General features: G+C 45.2%; 1 protein-coding gene across 2 annotated transcripts in view; it reads right to left on the bottom strand.

The window, feature by feature from the left end:
- Window positions 1–12845, bottom strand: part of SEC23IP (SEC23 interacting protein) — a 60791-nt gene that overhangs the window by 26066 nt on the left and 21880 nt on the right. Inside the window, exons 11-17 of one of the 2 annotated variants that reach the window (XM_077455466.1) lie at window positions 11560–11703; window positions 8247–8342; window positions 6277–6447; window positions 2820–2975; window positions 1854–1956; window positions 1587–1769; window positions 209–368 (exon numbers count right to left, since the gene is read on the bottom strand). In XM_077455466.1, coding sequence (XP_077311592.1) covers window positions 209–368; window positions 1587–1769; window positions 1854–1956; window positions 2820–2975; window positions 6277–6447; window positions 8247–8342; window positions 11560–11703 — 1013 coding nt within the window. The remainder of the gene's footprint in view (window positions 1–208; window positions 369–1586; window positions 1770–1853; window positions 1957–2819; window positions 2976–6276; window positions 6448–8246; window positions 8343–11559; window positions 11704–12845) is intronic. The other variant, XM_077455467.1, reaches the window with a different exon arrangement.

The following is a 12845-nucleotide window of genomic DNA, read 5'->3' as shown; positions in this document are numbered from 1 at the left end:
CCCCTGTAAGGGAGAAAATGGCAAACCCCAATTCTTAAGGATAAGTTCACGTACACATTGCCAAGTCACCGCAGTACTATGTGCGGGTTCCATGCAAATCTTTGCCACAGAGCCCTCCGCATTTATAAAAGCTTTGGGATAAGGGCGTTTCTACTGGCGGCCAGTGCCATGTGCTGGAGAAAAAGCTCAGATCACATGCGATACTCACCAGTAACATAGGTGGCTCTGCAGGGCAAACAAATACTCATTGAAGCTTTCAATTGGCTTCTCTTGTAAAACATAGTCAATTCTGTTGCCACCATTCAACATGCCAATCTTAATGGACAGGTCCTCTTCTCTGCAGATCTCTGCATTTTCAAATTTCTCTGCTGAAGATGGAAAAACAAAAAACAAAACAAAAAAAAAAAAACACGAAGAGCTTGGTCAATATTAGCAACTGTCACGCAGAGATAGCCCAGCACTGCAAAGGGAATGGGGAGAAAATCTCTGAAAGTGCAGCCTGCAGGGCTTGGTGTCACTAACAGCCGGCATATTTAAAGAGCAGACATTGGATCCTGATAAACAGACATGGACCAGCTGTCAAGACGGACAGCTGAGCACTGCAGGTTACACCGGAGCCCACATTATACTTAAAGTGATTGTAAAGTCTTGTTTTTTTAAATAACAAACATGTTCTACTTACCTGCTCTGTTGCAGTGGATTTGCACAGAACAGCCCAGATCTTCCTCTTCTCGGGTCCCTCTTCTGTGCTCCTGGCCCCTCCCGTCGAGTGCCCCCACAGCAAGCAGCTTGCTATAGAGCTGTAGCTGGGCTCGGGTGCCCACATGTATCCATTTAGACACAGAGCTGCCATTTGGCCCTCTCCTTATTGGCCAAATGACTTTGACAGCAGCGGGGGCAAACAGTGCCGCTGCTGTGTCTCAGGCAATCAGGAGAGTCCCGGATGGTTGAGGTAAGTATTAGGTGGGGCTGCTACACAGAAGGATTATTTTAATGCATATGGTATATTATACAGCCGTGGCCAACGGTTTTGAGAATGACACAAATATTAAAATTAATTCTCAAAAGTCTGCTGCTTCAGTGTTTTTAGAACCTTTTGTCAGATGTTTCAGTGGAAATTATTTTTTTTTTTGGGACAAAGTACATTTTTAGTACAAAGAGGGATGAATTACCATTCATCTGATCACTCTTCACAAGATTCTTGAGTACATGCAAGTTGCCATCACAAACACTGAAGCAGCAAAGATTTTGTTAAAAGGAGTAGGTACGCAATCCAATCTGCCTGAGCCCATGAACATATATTATAAATGGAGTCCATAAAAATCTCTGGAAATAGTCCATAATTTCCTGTTGTATAGAAGTTGAACAGTTTCTAACAAACAGGAATGTTGTATAACTTGTCAAATCAGCAGCTGCAGCCCTTAATCAGTGTATTCTGACAGCTGAGAGACCCACTGTCAGAATACAATTTCATGACGGACAGGATTCCTCCATCCACCTTCCTTGGGCGGTTGGTGGACCCCCCCTTTAATGCAGACAATCATCTATGGCCAGCTTAATGCTCAACAAAATTCTGCATAGGTCACCTTCCACCTGCTTCTCCTCTTCTTCCTTAATTTGATCAGCAACTTTCTCTAGTTCTTCCTGCAGCTGAGTAGAAGACGTGTGAAATCGGGCAAATTCATTCAGTGTCTGCCAGGCTGAGCGCAAGGAGCTGAGGAATCCATGTTTCAGATCGGACCCCATACGGGTCAGACTTTCCTTCAACTCTAAAAGACAAAAAAAACAGGTCAGACGGGATGTTGCATTTCTCTGATAACCAATAAGGACTGAACACAGACCTAAATACTCACCAAGATGAAGCCTCTTCCGCCCCTTGTGATGTGGAATAAGAACAGGTTTCAGATCCAGATCGGATAGAATCATTGGTTCCAACCGGTAGGCAACGGGGTCCAACTGACAGAGAAATGCACATCATATAAACACTTGTACTTGTAATGTACACATATCTCCTCCCTACAGAGAACATATGTACTATTGTAGAGTTCATACACTCAGCATGGTTAGAATTTCTGACATTAGAGAGATACTCAGCAACATACAAACATGGATCAACAGCAGCCACATTTACAACATAGAATATCCTACTACAGGAGGTCCCCTAGTTACAAACAAACATCGGACTTCCAGACGACTCCTACTTACAAACGGAGGGAGGCAACAGGAAATCTACCCCTAGGAAGGGAAATTCACTTCTGTAAGAGTTATTATGGGGAAAATGTGTCTCCACTAATGCTTTATTACCAGGCCATCTTTCCCTAACCACCCAAAATTTTCTAAATCCAATTGTCACAGGGACAAAAAAGTGAGGTGAAATCTTCTGAACAGAGGCACATACAGCAAAACAAATGTTACAGAGGTGTTACCCCTTCCCTATGATATCCAAAAGGCTTAAAAATAGATTTTTTTGGCTGGAGCTACAGTGCCTCCGATATCCGTTCCGACTTACAAATTTAACTTAAGAACAAACCTACAGTCCCTATCTCGTTTGTAACCCGGGGACTGCCCGTACTGCCTTGTATGTCTATCAACCACAATGTGTTAGATGCTCTAGAACATGGTGCCACCTGCTGGCAAAACCATTACTGCAATGGTTTAGATTAATTTTGCTCATTCCCACTTAGCTATTGTGCTGCAGTGAAGAGATTGTCTTCCACAAGTTATATATAAAAAAAAAATAATAATAATATTCTTCAGCTTGAAAATTTAAAAATGACATACTGACCTTGTGCCCCCTGCTGTCTCCAAGATGAACTTACCGGGTGATAAATATTGAAGAAGCCCTTGCAGGTAGGTAGTCTGTAGTTCTCATCAATCTTATCCAGTCCCCGGACAGTCAAAAACATTCCAATAGGAGAGCCAAGAGCAAAGAAATTTACCAGCTCAAAATCCAGCAGATTATACCTCACCGATACCTGAAAGGAGAACAGATTCACTTACTGCATAGATCAGTGTAACCTGAAGGCCAGGACCCAAAAGCAGAGAGACCCCCAAAGGCCTGTATACAAATCAGATAGAGCGCAAAGGCCCACATACAAGTCAAAGACTCCAAAAGCCCGCATACAGATCAGAGCTATCCTAGAAGGCCCACGTACAGATTTAAAAAAAAGAGGACCCTTAACTGCCTCATGCAAATGAGACCCTGAAGGCTGTGCACAGATAAGGACAGCGGTGTACCAACAGAGGGTGGTGTCAGGCCGTGCCGCTTAGGGGCCGCTAGGCAGGCCCAGACTGCCCATAGGGCAAGGGTTTCAGGGCCGCTACAGGCTCCCGGTCTGGTATCTGCAGGTGGAGCAGCGGTTGCCCTTAAAAAATATGTCTGTCGCCAACACTGGAACTGCAGGCTGGGCTTGGGCAGGCTTAACAAGGGCATGGACGCCATGGAGCGCCAGGACTCAGGAGTCACAGTGTGAACTGCTCTACCATCGAGATAACCGACCTTCCTAGTCACTGGAGGCTGTATGAATGATACAGTAGGAGTGTTCAGCAGCCTTGCCCTGTCACACTGACCTTGAAAACCAACATCTGTGACACAGACTGGGTTGGGGACAGGAAAATAACACAACATGTATATGTTGAAACGAGTTGAAACCCAATAATCAAGCGTAAGATTAGATTAGAGTGATCCGTTTTGAGAGGCAGTCTGGAACAGCAACCTGACCATCTCTTCATTCTCCCAACCAGCTCGTGCATCATGCCCCCAGTCTCCCAACCAGCTCGTGCATCATGCCCCCAGTCTGCCAACCAGCTCGTGCATCATGCCCCCAGTCTGCCAACCAGCTCGTGCATCATGCCCCCAGTCTCCCAACCAGCTCGTGCATCATGCCCCCAGTCTCCCAACCAGCTCGTGCATCATGCCCCCAGTCTCCCAACCAGCTCGTGCATCATGCCCCCAGTCTCCCAACCAGCTCGTGCATCATGCCCCCAGTCTCCCAACCAGCTCGTGCATCATGCCCCCAGTCTCCCAACCAGCTCGTGCATCATGCCCCCAGTCTCCCAACCAGCTCGTGCATCATGCCCCCAGTCTCCCAACCAGCTCGTGCATCATGCCCCCAGTCTCCCAACCAGCTCGTGCATCATGCCCCCAGTCTGCCAACCAGCTCGTGCATCATGCCCCCAGTCTGCCAACCAGCTCGTGCATCATGCCCCCAGTCTGCCAACCAGCTCGTGCATCATGCCCCCAGTCTGCCAACCAGCTCGTGCATCATGCCCCCAGTCTGCCAACCAGCTCGTGCATCATGCCCCCAGTCTGCCAACCAGCTCGTGCATCATGCCCCCAGTCTCCCAACCAGCTCGTGCATCATGCCCCCAGTCTCCCAACCAGCTCGTGCATCATGCCCCCAGTCTCCCAACCAGCTCGTGCATCATGCCCCCAGTCTCCCAACCAGCTCGTGCATCATGCCCCCAGTCTCCCAACCAGCTCGTGCATCATGCCCCCAGTCTCCCAACCAGCTCGTGCATCATGCCCCCAGTCTCCCAACCAGCTCGTGCATCATGCCCCCAGTCTCCCAACCAGCTCGTGCATCATGCCCCCAGTCTCCCAACCAGCTCGTGCATCATGCCCCCAGTCTCCCAACCAGCTCGTGCATCATGCCCCCAGTCTCCCAACCAGCTCGTGCATCATGCCCCCAGTCTCCCAACCAGCTCGTGCATCATGCCCCCAGTCTCCCAACCAGCTCGTGCATCATGCCCCCAGTCTCCCAACCAGCTCGTGCATCATGCCCCCAGTCTCCCAACCAGCTCGTGCATCATGCCCCCAGTCTCCCAACCAGCTCGTGAATTATGCCCCCAGTCTCCCAACCAGCTCGTGCATCATGCCCCCAGTCTCCCAACCAGCTCGTGCATCATGCCCCCAGTCTCCCAACCAGCTCATGCATCATGCCCCCAGTCTCCCAACCAGCTCGTGCATCATGTCCGTTCCAAGGTCCAACTATTTCCTGTTTGTCTGCAATCTTTTACTTAAAAACACAATGCTAATAGAATTAGCCACCTGTTTATGCCAAAAAGGTAGGACTGTGCAGGGAAGGCAGAGAGTAAAAAGGGGCACCGTGATTAGAGAGACAGGGGGTGGGGGCAGACTGCAAGGGGCATTGTGAAGGGGGATTTGAAAATTGTGCAATAAATATTCTTGAAAACATTACATTACATTTTTTGGGGTTGTTTTTACAGTTTAAAGTTGGGGAGCGTGGAGGTGCCAAATGCTCTAGGTGTGCCCCTGCGCTTTGGGGCCCCGGGTACTGATAACAATGACCCAAAGGATTACCTATAGATTTCAGTGACCCAAAGGATCATGCACAAGTCAGAGTGACCCAGGAGGACCGGGTACAAAATCAGAGCGCCCCCAGATTACACCACACAGATCAGAGTGACCCTGAGAATATTACTACCCAGATCTGTATATAGGTGGCTATGCAATTGTCCCTCATATTGTGCAATTTCCTTTACATCCACCAATGACTGAAGTGTGAAGTCTACATTTTTCCTTTTAAATTTACATCCAGTAAAGCAGGCTTTTGCACTACATGGTTTTGGTTAAAATTATATTAAAGTCTTCTTAAAAAACAAACAAAACAAACATGTTATACTTGCCTCCTGTGTAGATTAGCACAGAGCAGTCCGGATCATCTCCTGCGCTCCTGGCCCCTCCCTGCTGCCGAGTTTCCACACAGTAAGCAGCTTGCTATGGGAGCACCTGAACCTAGCCGCTACTCTGAGTGTTCATTCGGACATGAAGCCACGGCTTGGCCCCACCCCACTCTCTCTCTCGCATTGGCTCACTAACTTTAATTGAGAGCAGCAGGAGCCAATAGCGCCTGCTGCTGTCTCACCCCACTGGACAGCCAAGTCTCTCATGCAACATCGCTGGATTGAGATGGAGCTCAGTTAAGCATTAGGAGGGCTGCTACACAGTTTTTTTTTCTTAATGCATAGAATGTATTAGGAAAAAAATAAAATAAAAAATAAAGTATTAATATAAAATATATTTATATTGTGTGTAAATTACTAAAATATATTATATTATATATATATATATATATATATATATATATATATATATATATATATATATATATATATATAAAAAATGCACAATTCTACTTCCCAACCATTTTAAAAGAAGATTGTACAATTTGACTGCAATTGTATGGCAAAAGGAGCAGAGCAACACCCCCATCAGTGTAAGAAAAAAGAAATGGGGAGGAAGACAATATTTACCTGACCAGTTCCAGTGTCAAAATGTTCATAATTGACATGGATGGAAGACACTGAAGCTCCCACTGGCAGTTTTCTTTTTGCTGGCTCTAGATTGCTGTTGGTAGTGAAGCCATCACTTTTTTCTGGTTGGGCCTGAAATGTTTTCTTCTCTGCTATCGCTTTCCTCTCGACCTGAAAAAGGATTTTCAACATTATTTTCAATGATGCCCATTCACATCAATGCAATTCAGTGTGGCGCAATTTTGGAAAAGGTTCCTGCACTACTTTGGTGCAATTTACAGTAAAATTTGGCCCAACAGAAAATGCAAACCACATCCAAAAGGCAACCAGTCACATTACATAAATCGCACTACAAATCGCATTAAAATCACATCACAGTGGTGTGGACAGAGGCTTAAATTGTTACCAAACCCACAACAGTAAAATCAGTATGTATATGTAGTAAAGCATATACTGGAGAGAGGGAAAAAAAAAAAAAAGGGGATTTAGCAGTTTATATTTACTACATTTACTATTTAAATAACTACATTTCCACGTTCTGTGTACTGTGGGAGACCAGATATAGTGAATGCAGGCTCCTGGATTTAGTAACACTTTAATACTTATGCCTACACATGCTGGTGTATAATTTAGTTAACATGTAAAGTTTAAAATAAAAGGCAATTTATTCTTAAATATCTATAAAAATAAATAAATAAATAAAATAAAAAAATAAACATACAACTATATGGTTAGGGAGCAAAATCTCTAATCCACTCTGAGGACAGACAGAAGAGATATACTGTATATACTATTAGAGGTTGAATCTGTCAAATATCATCTGACTAATTTTTTTATTAAAAAAAAAAAAAAAAAAGACGGTTTTGCAGATTTTCAGATAGAACTGTAATACATTATGTATGACAGACTCCCTTGTCATAGGCAGGTGGCTTGATAAAAAGCTCCCTGTGCTTGCTGTCACTTATGCTGGCCATACAAAATCCATGTCTTCCTTCCAAAAAAAAAAAAAAATTATTATATAATAATAATATTATTATTATTATTATTATTATTAATAATGCTCTGAAGAAGGGGGGGGGGGGGGGACACCCCTCGAAAAACACGGCAGCTTATTTTGGATCCTACATCCCCCTACATCCCACAACTGTTACTGACAAGTGGATCCTGCTGGATGGAACAAATGTGAATTTATACAACTTTCTTGATTTTAATCACTTGTTTGTAAGTTTTTAAATTCTTGCAATATTAAAGTGTCGCAAAAGGTAATGCACTAGGCTGGTGTGCCCTCTGTTCTTTTTTTCTTTTAGAGTTCCTTACCTGTCCCAGGGTACAGCGATGCGGGGGAACAAAGCACCGCTCATCTCCCCCTCCTCTCTGCAGCACCAGCACTGTGGGCACCTGGCTGTGGCTTTACAGCTGGGCATGCACAAGCCGCAACTGGCCAGGCGATCATCTGTGACCCAGATTGCTGAGGGGGGGGGGGGGAAGAGGAATTGGGAGCTGGAACCCTCTAAAAAGAGGCATGTCAGGGGGTCACCTTCCCTTAAAGCGGAAGTTGCATTTTTGGGTGGAACTCTCCTTTAAGAGCAGGAGCAATTTCTATTATAGTATAGTGTGCCCCTATAGAAATGTTTAAAAAATAAAATAATAATAAAAAAACCCTGCTTTTGGAACCACTCACTTCCTGCCCAGGACTACATGTCCCACGAGGCATTGCTCCTCACACATTCACAAGTTCTCAGGCCCTTACTGACATATGTGTGCTGCACTGTATTTCCCGATATGTAAAATAATGCATTCTGAATGCAGGCCAACTAATCGGCTGACCGATTAATCGATTATGAATATAGTTGTCAACTATTTTTTATAATCGATTAACTGTTTCGGCCCTAGCATAGACATTACAGACAGCCTAGCTTAGGCCCTAGCTGTACAGTAGAAGTGGTGTCAGCGGACTGAGCATCTTTTACCTTACTGGCAGCCACCTCTTCCATATATTTTGCAATCTTTTTTCTGGGTCCCAGCGGAATCCCCATCTCTTTCAAGTCATCAACCGTACACATGAGCTGAAAAGAAGAGGGCAAGAAATAACATAATTATACGCATTATTTAAGGACAGAGATCAGCCTGTTTTCAGCCAGTTTAGTCAATGTGCAGTGTGAATGAATAGAGATTGCTGGTATTCACATCATAAAGTCCAGCAAGCCCGAATACATGCCAGCTTCTAATGCAATCTGCCTGTAGTACTGCTGTACACACAATGAATGGGGGGCATAATGCTCCACCATTACCAAGTGTCTGTCGTACATCCTGCCTGCTGCATTTGTATTAAAAACCCATAACATTTTATTGCCTGAAAAAGATTAAAACAAACATTTATATACCTTAGCAAACCAGCCACTGTTATCTTGAATTAAAAATGTAGAACATAATGACTCTTATACACAATGCCCTAACATGTGCGCCAATAAAAATATGAAAAAAAAAAAAAAAAAAAGGTAGACAGACGCGCTCAGCATACAGAAAGTTGGGAGGGGGTGGCCCCGAGCTACCCAACAATAAATTCTTACCAAGGGGTCTTTATACTACAGTCACACTAGCCTCCTGCGTTTGGTTTATTGCATTTTAATGCAGGAGAAATTATCAGGAGGGTGTATAAACAAACTATGGGCTTGATTTACTAAAGGCAAATAGACTTTGTACTTTGCAAGAGCAGTTGCTCCAGAGCTTAGTAAATGAGGTGAAGCTTCGCTTTGGAAAGAGCATCCGATCACGTGCAAGTAAAATAAAACAAAAATGCATTTTTGCTTGCACATGATTGGATGATGGAAGTCAGCAGAGCTTCTGCTCATTTACTAAGCTCTGGAGCAACTGCACTTTCCAAAGTGCCCAGTCTATTTGCCTTTAGTGAAGCAACCCCAAAAATGTCTCCCAAATTGATTTATCCCGCGTTTACAAGCATTTATTGACATTCAGAGGACCACATTTTCCCCTGGAAATGCAAATTTCCATGGTTTCTGAACCCAGGTAAACTGAAAGCACCTGGATGCATCTAAATGCATGGATATATACCGTATATACTCGAGTATAGGCCGACCCGAATATAAGCCGAGGCCCCCAATTTACCCCCAAAAAAACTGGCAAACTTATTGACTCGTGTATAAGCCGAGGGTGAGACATGCCTGTCCATCCCTGTGTGTGTGTCCGTCCATCCCTGTGTGTCCGTCCATCCCTGTGTGTCCGTCCATCCCTGTGTGTCCGTCCATCCATCCCTGTGTGTGTCTCCATCCATCCATCCATCCATCCCTGTGTGTGTGTGTGTGTCTCCATCCATCCATCCATCCCTGTGTGTGTGTGTGTGTCTCCATCCATCCATCCCTGTGTGTGTGTGTGTGTCTCCATCCATCCATCCATCCATCCCTGTGTGTGTGTCTCCATCCATCCATCCATCCCTGTGTGTGTGTGTGTGTGTGTGTGTGTGTGTGTGTGTGTGTGTGTGTGTGTGTGTGTGTGTGTGTGTGTGTGTGTGTGTGTGTGTGTGTGTGTGTCCAGCCTACCTTTGTCCCGAGCCTCCGTCCCGTGCCTTGCCTCCTTGCCTCCGTCCCGTGCCGTGACTTGCCTCCTTGCATCCGTCCCGTGTCGTGCCTTGCCTTGCCGCCGCCGTCCCGTCCCGTCCCGTCCCGTGCCTTCCCTTGCCTCCGTCCCGTGCCGTGCCCTCTTCGTCGGCGGCCATTGTAAAGTTCAAAAGCTGCGCCGCCGCCTTCGCCTGTGATAGGCGGAACACTGAATTTCCCAGCAGCCTGTGTTCCGCCTATCAGAGACGTCGTATCATCCTCGTCCGTAGTACGAGGATGATACGATGTCCGTGATAGGCGGAACACAGGCTGCTGGGAAATTCAGTGTTCCGCCTATCACAGGCGAAGGCGGAGCCGGAGGCGCGGCTTTTGAATAGAATGGCCGCTGTCTGTCTGCTCGACACGCTGATCGAGCGGGCAGACAGCGATGACTCGAGTATAAGCCGAGGGGGGCACTTTCAGCCTCAAAAAAGAGGCTGAAAATCTCGGCTTATACTCGAGTATATACGGTAATAAAACCAATATAGGCATTTATTTGCAACTTACAGCAACCGGCTTCCCCCTTTGCTCCCACACAACATATGTACAGCCAACACCTTGCATACAGTTCCCCGCTACTCCACACTTCCCGTCCTATCGGATCCCCTGCTGTGGATGGTGTGTGCGTTTCTGGCAGGCACAGCGTGCTCTTCTTCCTGCGTTGTGCCTTGTGGCAGACAAAGCTTGCTCCCCTTTAGAATGCCTGAGGTGGCAATGCAAAAACAGGGCAGAGCCGATTGCCCAGGGAACTCGATGCTCAGCATCGCGGCTGCCTGGGCTACTGGATGGTGCCCTGACTCGGGTGTATCCCTTCCTGTCTGCCCTCACCTCAGACATCTGCTGTACGTTTCCAGAGTTTGTGGACTGCCCGGCCTGTCCTCACATTAGAAGACTGCCGTGTACCCAGAGTCCATGGCGGTGTACCAGTGTAAATTGAGGTCTTGTCTCAGAATTCACTAAGGCCTGATGCCTGAGTGAAGAAACACTGGTGGGGGTGGCACAGATGGGCGTTAGCAATCCCATGTACTGCATGGTGGTGGTGGTGCGAGTATTACAAAATCTCCACTGAAAGTGGAGCTCCAGCAGAAAAAATAAAAATAAAAATAAAAAGTCAGCAGTTACCAACACTGCAGCTACTGACTTTTAATATTAGGACACCTAACTGTCCAGGAATCCAGCGGCGTTTGCACCCGAGCCGATTTTTAAATCAGCCATTGGGTGCTGCTACCGCCATCTCCACTAAGAGAAACCACAGCAGTTTCCCTACTGCGTTCTGTGAATAGGCCAGCTGCAGGGAAAGGAGGAACTTGAGGTGCCCAATTGAGAGATGGACAGAGAAATTTGGTTTTTCAGCAGGTAGATCAATGCATGGGCAGGCTGGTTGTACAGAAGTCGAATGTTATGTACAGCTGGTTGAATTTTTCCCAATCAGCGCCGCTGGCTATGGCCGGCAGCGCTAATCAGTGTATTCTGACATCGAGGCTCCTCACTGTCAGAATACCGTAACTCAGCGGGAAGGAGTAGACATCGGGGGTGAATGGGGAAATCAGGTCTTTTTTTTGGGTTCAACCTATTGGAAGAAAAAAAAAAAAAACAAACAAACACTGATCTATGGGCTGTCGAATACAATCACAGCTCTCCAACGCCAATCCATCCCAAGCAAGATTACCAAAGACTCCATGTCAATTTTCTCTTTGTCAAACACGGTGAAGTAATCTGATAAGCTGAGGGATTCCAGTGCCTCCCGTAAGTCAGGAAGCCCTTCTTGCACCACCTCTGATTCACTGGACTCACATGGATCTGGAAAACTGCCCTGAAACAGGAGAAACCAGGACAAAATGAAAACCCTCAGGAAAAATAAAATAAAAGGGAGCTTCAAACAAAAAAAAAAAAAAAAAAAAAAAAAAAGGAAGTATACAGTATTTTCAATATGTTCTAGGAAAATGCATAAAAAGATAAAATTTGCCTGCAAGTTTTAAACCCCACCGGTTTGCGTTTGAGGGGTGTTTTCGGGCAGAAAAAAAATATATATAAAAAGCTAAAAAAAAAAAAAAAAAAAACTTTCCTAAACACCTCTACAAAAACACTCAATATGAGCATTTTTTTCTGCCAAAAGAGCTGGTATTTTTTAAGCCCAGTATGCATGGACTGTTACAGTTTTACTCTACTGTTCCTCCTCACAAGAAATTATCTGAGAATGCAAACAACCTGCAAACAATTCATGCAATAAAACCTGGAAGCCAATTGGTTTCTTTGCAGAGCTGCACCAGATTTTCCATTCTCCAATGTTAGGAAATAACTGACCGTGCATGATGGAATTTTTCAGTAGAGCAATAATTATTATTTTTTTTATTATATTAGTCTAGATCAGCACACTAAATGCATGGAATGCACCTATTCTTTTTCACGTTTCACTGTGTCAGTTCTGTCCCTGACCTTCTTGTGTGTTGTGAGGGGGCAGAGGACTTTACAAGAAGCAGACGCGAGTTCTGTTCAAACCCGGAGTGTGGATATCCCGAGCGGTTATTGCTGATGAAGCAGCAGCTGCAAAGTAATAGTCAATAGTTATAGTCACAAGTCACATTGGACCTTTGTTATCATATGGGGGGACCACTTCTCATATATACACAGGATATACATGTATACGCATCTTTCCAGGGTGTAAGATGGCCACATTTTAAGTTATTCTTTACACCACGGATTTAGTTACCATTTATAGATATTGCACATATTACTAATTTTAGCATTTATTTACCATTTTAATATTCCTGGGGCTTCATTTTGGTGCAATAATCACCGGTCATTCTGAATACACTTGCTGGCCAAGTTTAGACAACATAATACTCTTTTGCCATCTGCTTATACTGTGGGAGTTGTGTGCTGGTTTATTAGGTTACCTGGGGGATATCACTTTTAAGCCCCATACACACTATCAGTTTTTCTGCTGATTTTTTC

This window comes from Lithobates pipiens, unplaced genomic scaffold (assembly GCF_037356315.1).
Source record: "Lithobates pipiens isolate NorthernLeopardFrog02 unplaced genomic scaffold, aLitPip1_a1.2 Scaffold_25, whole genome shotgun sequence".
Taxonomy (NCBI): domain Eukaryota; kingdom Metazoa; phylum Chordata; class Amphibia; order Anura; family Ranidae; genus Lithobates; species Lithobates pipiens.
Note: the sequence above shows the minus strand (reverse complement) of the source record. Positions and strands in the feature narration are given on the sequence as shown.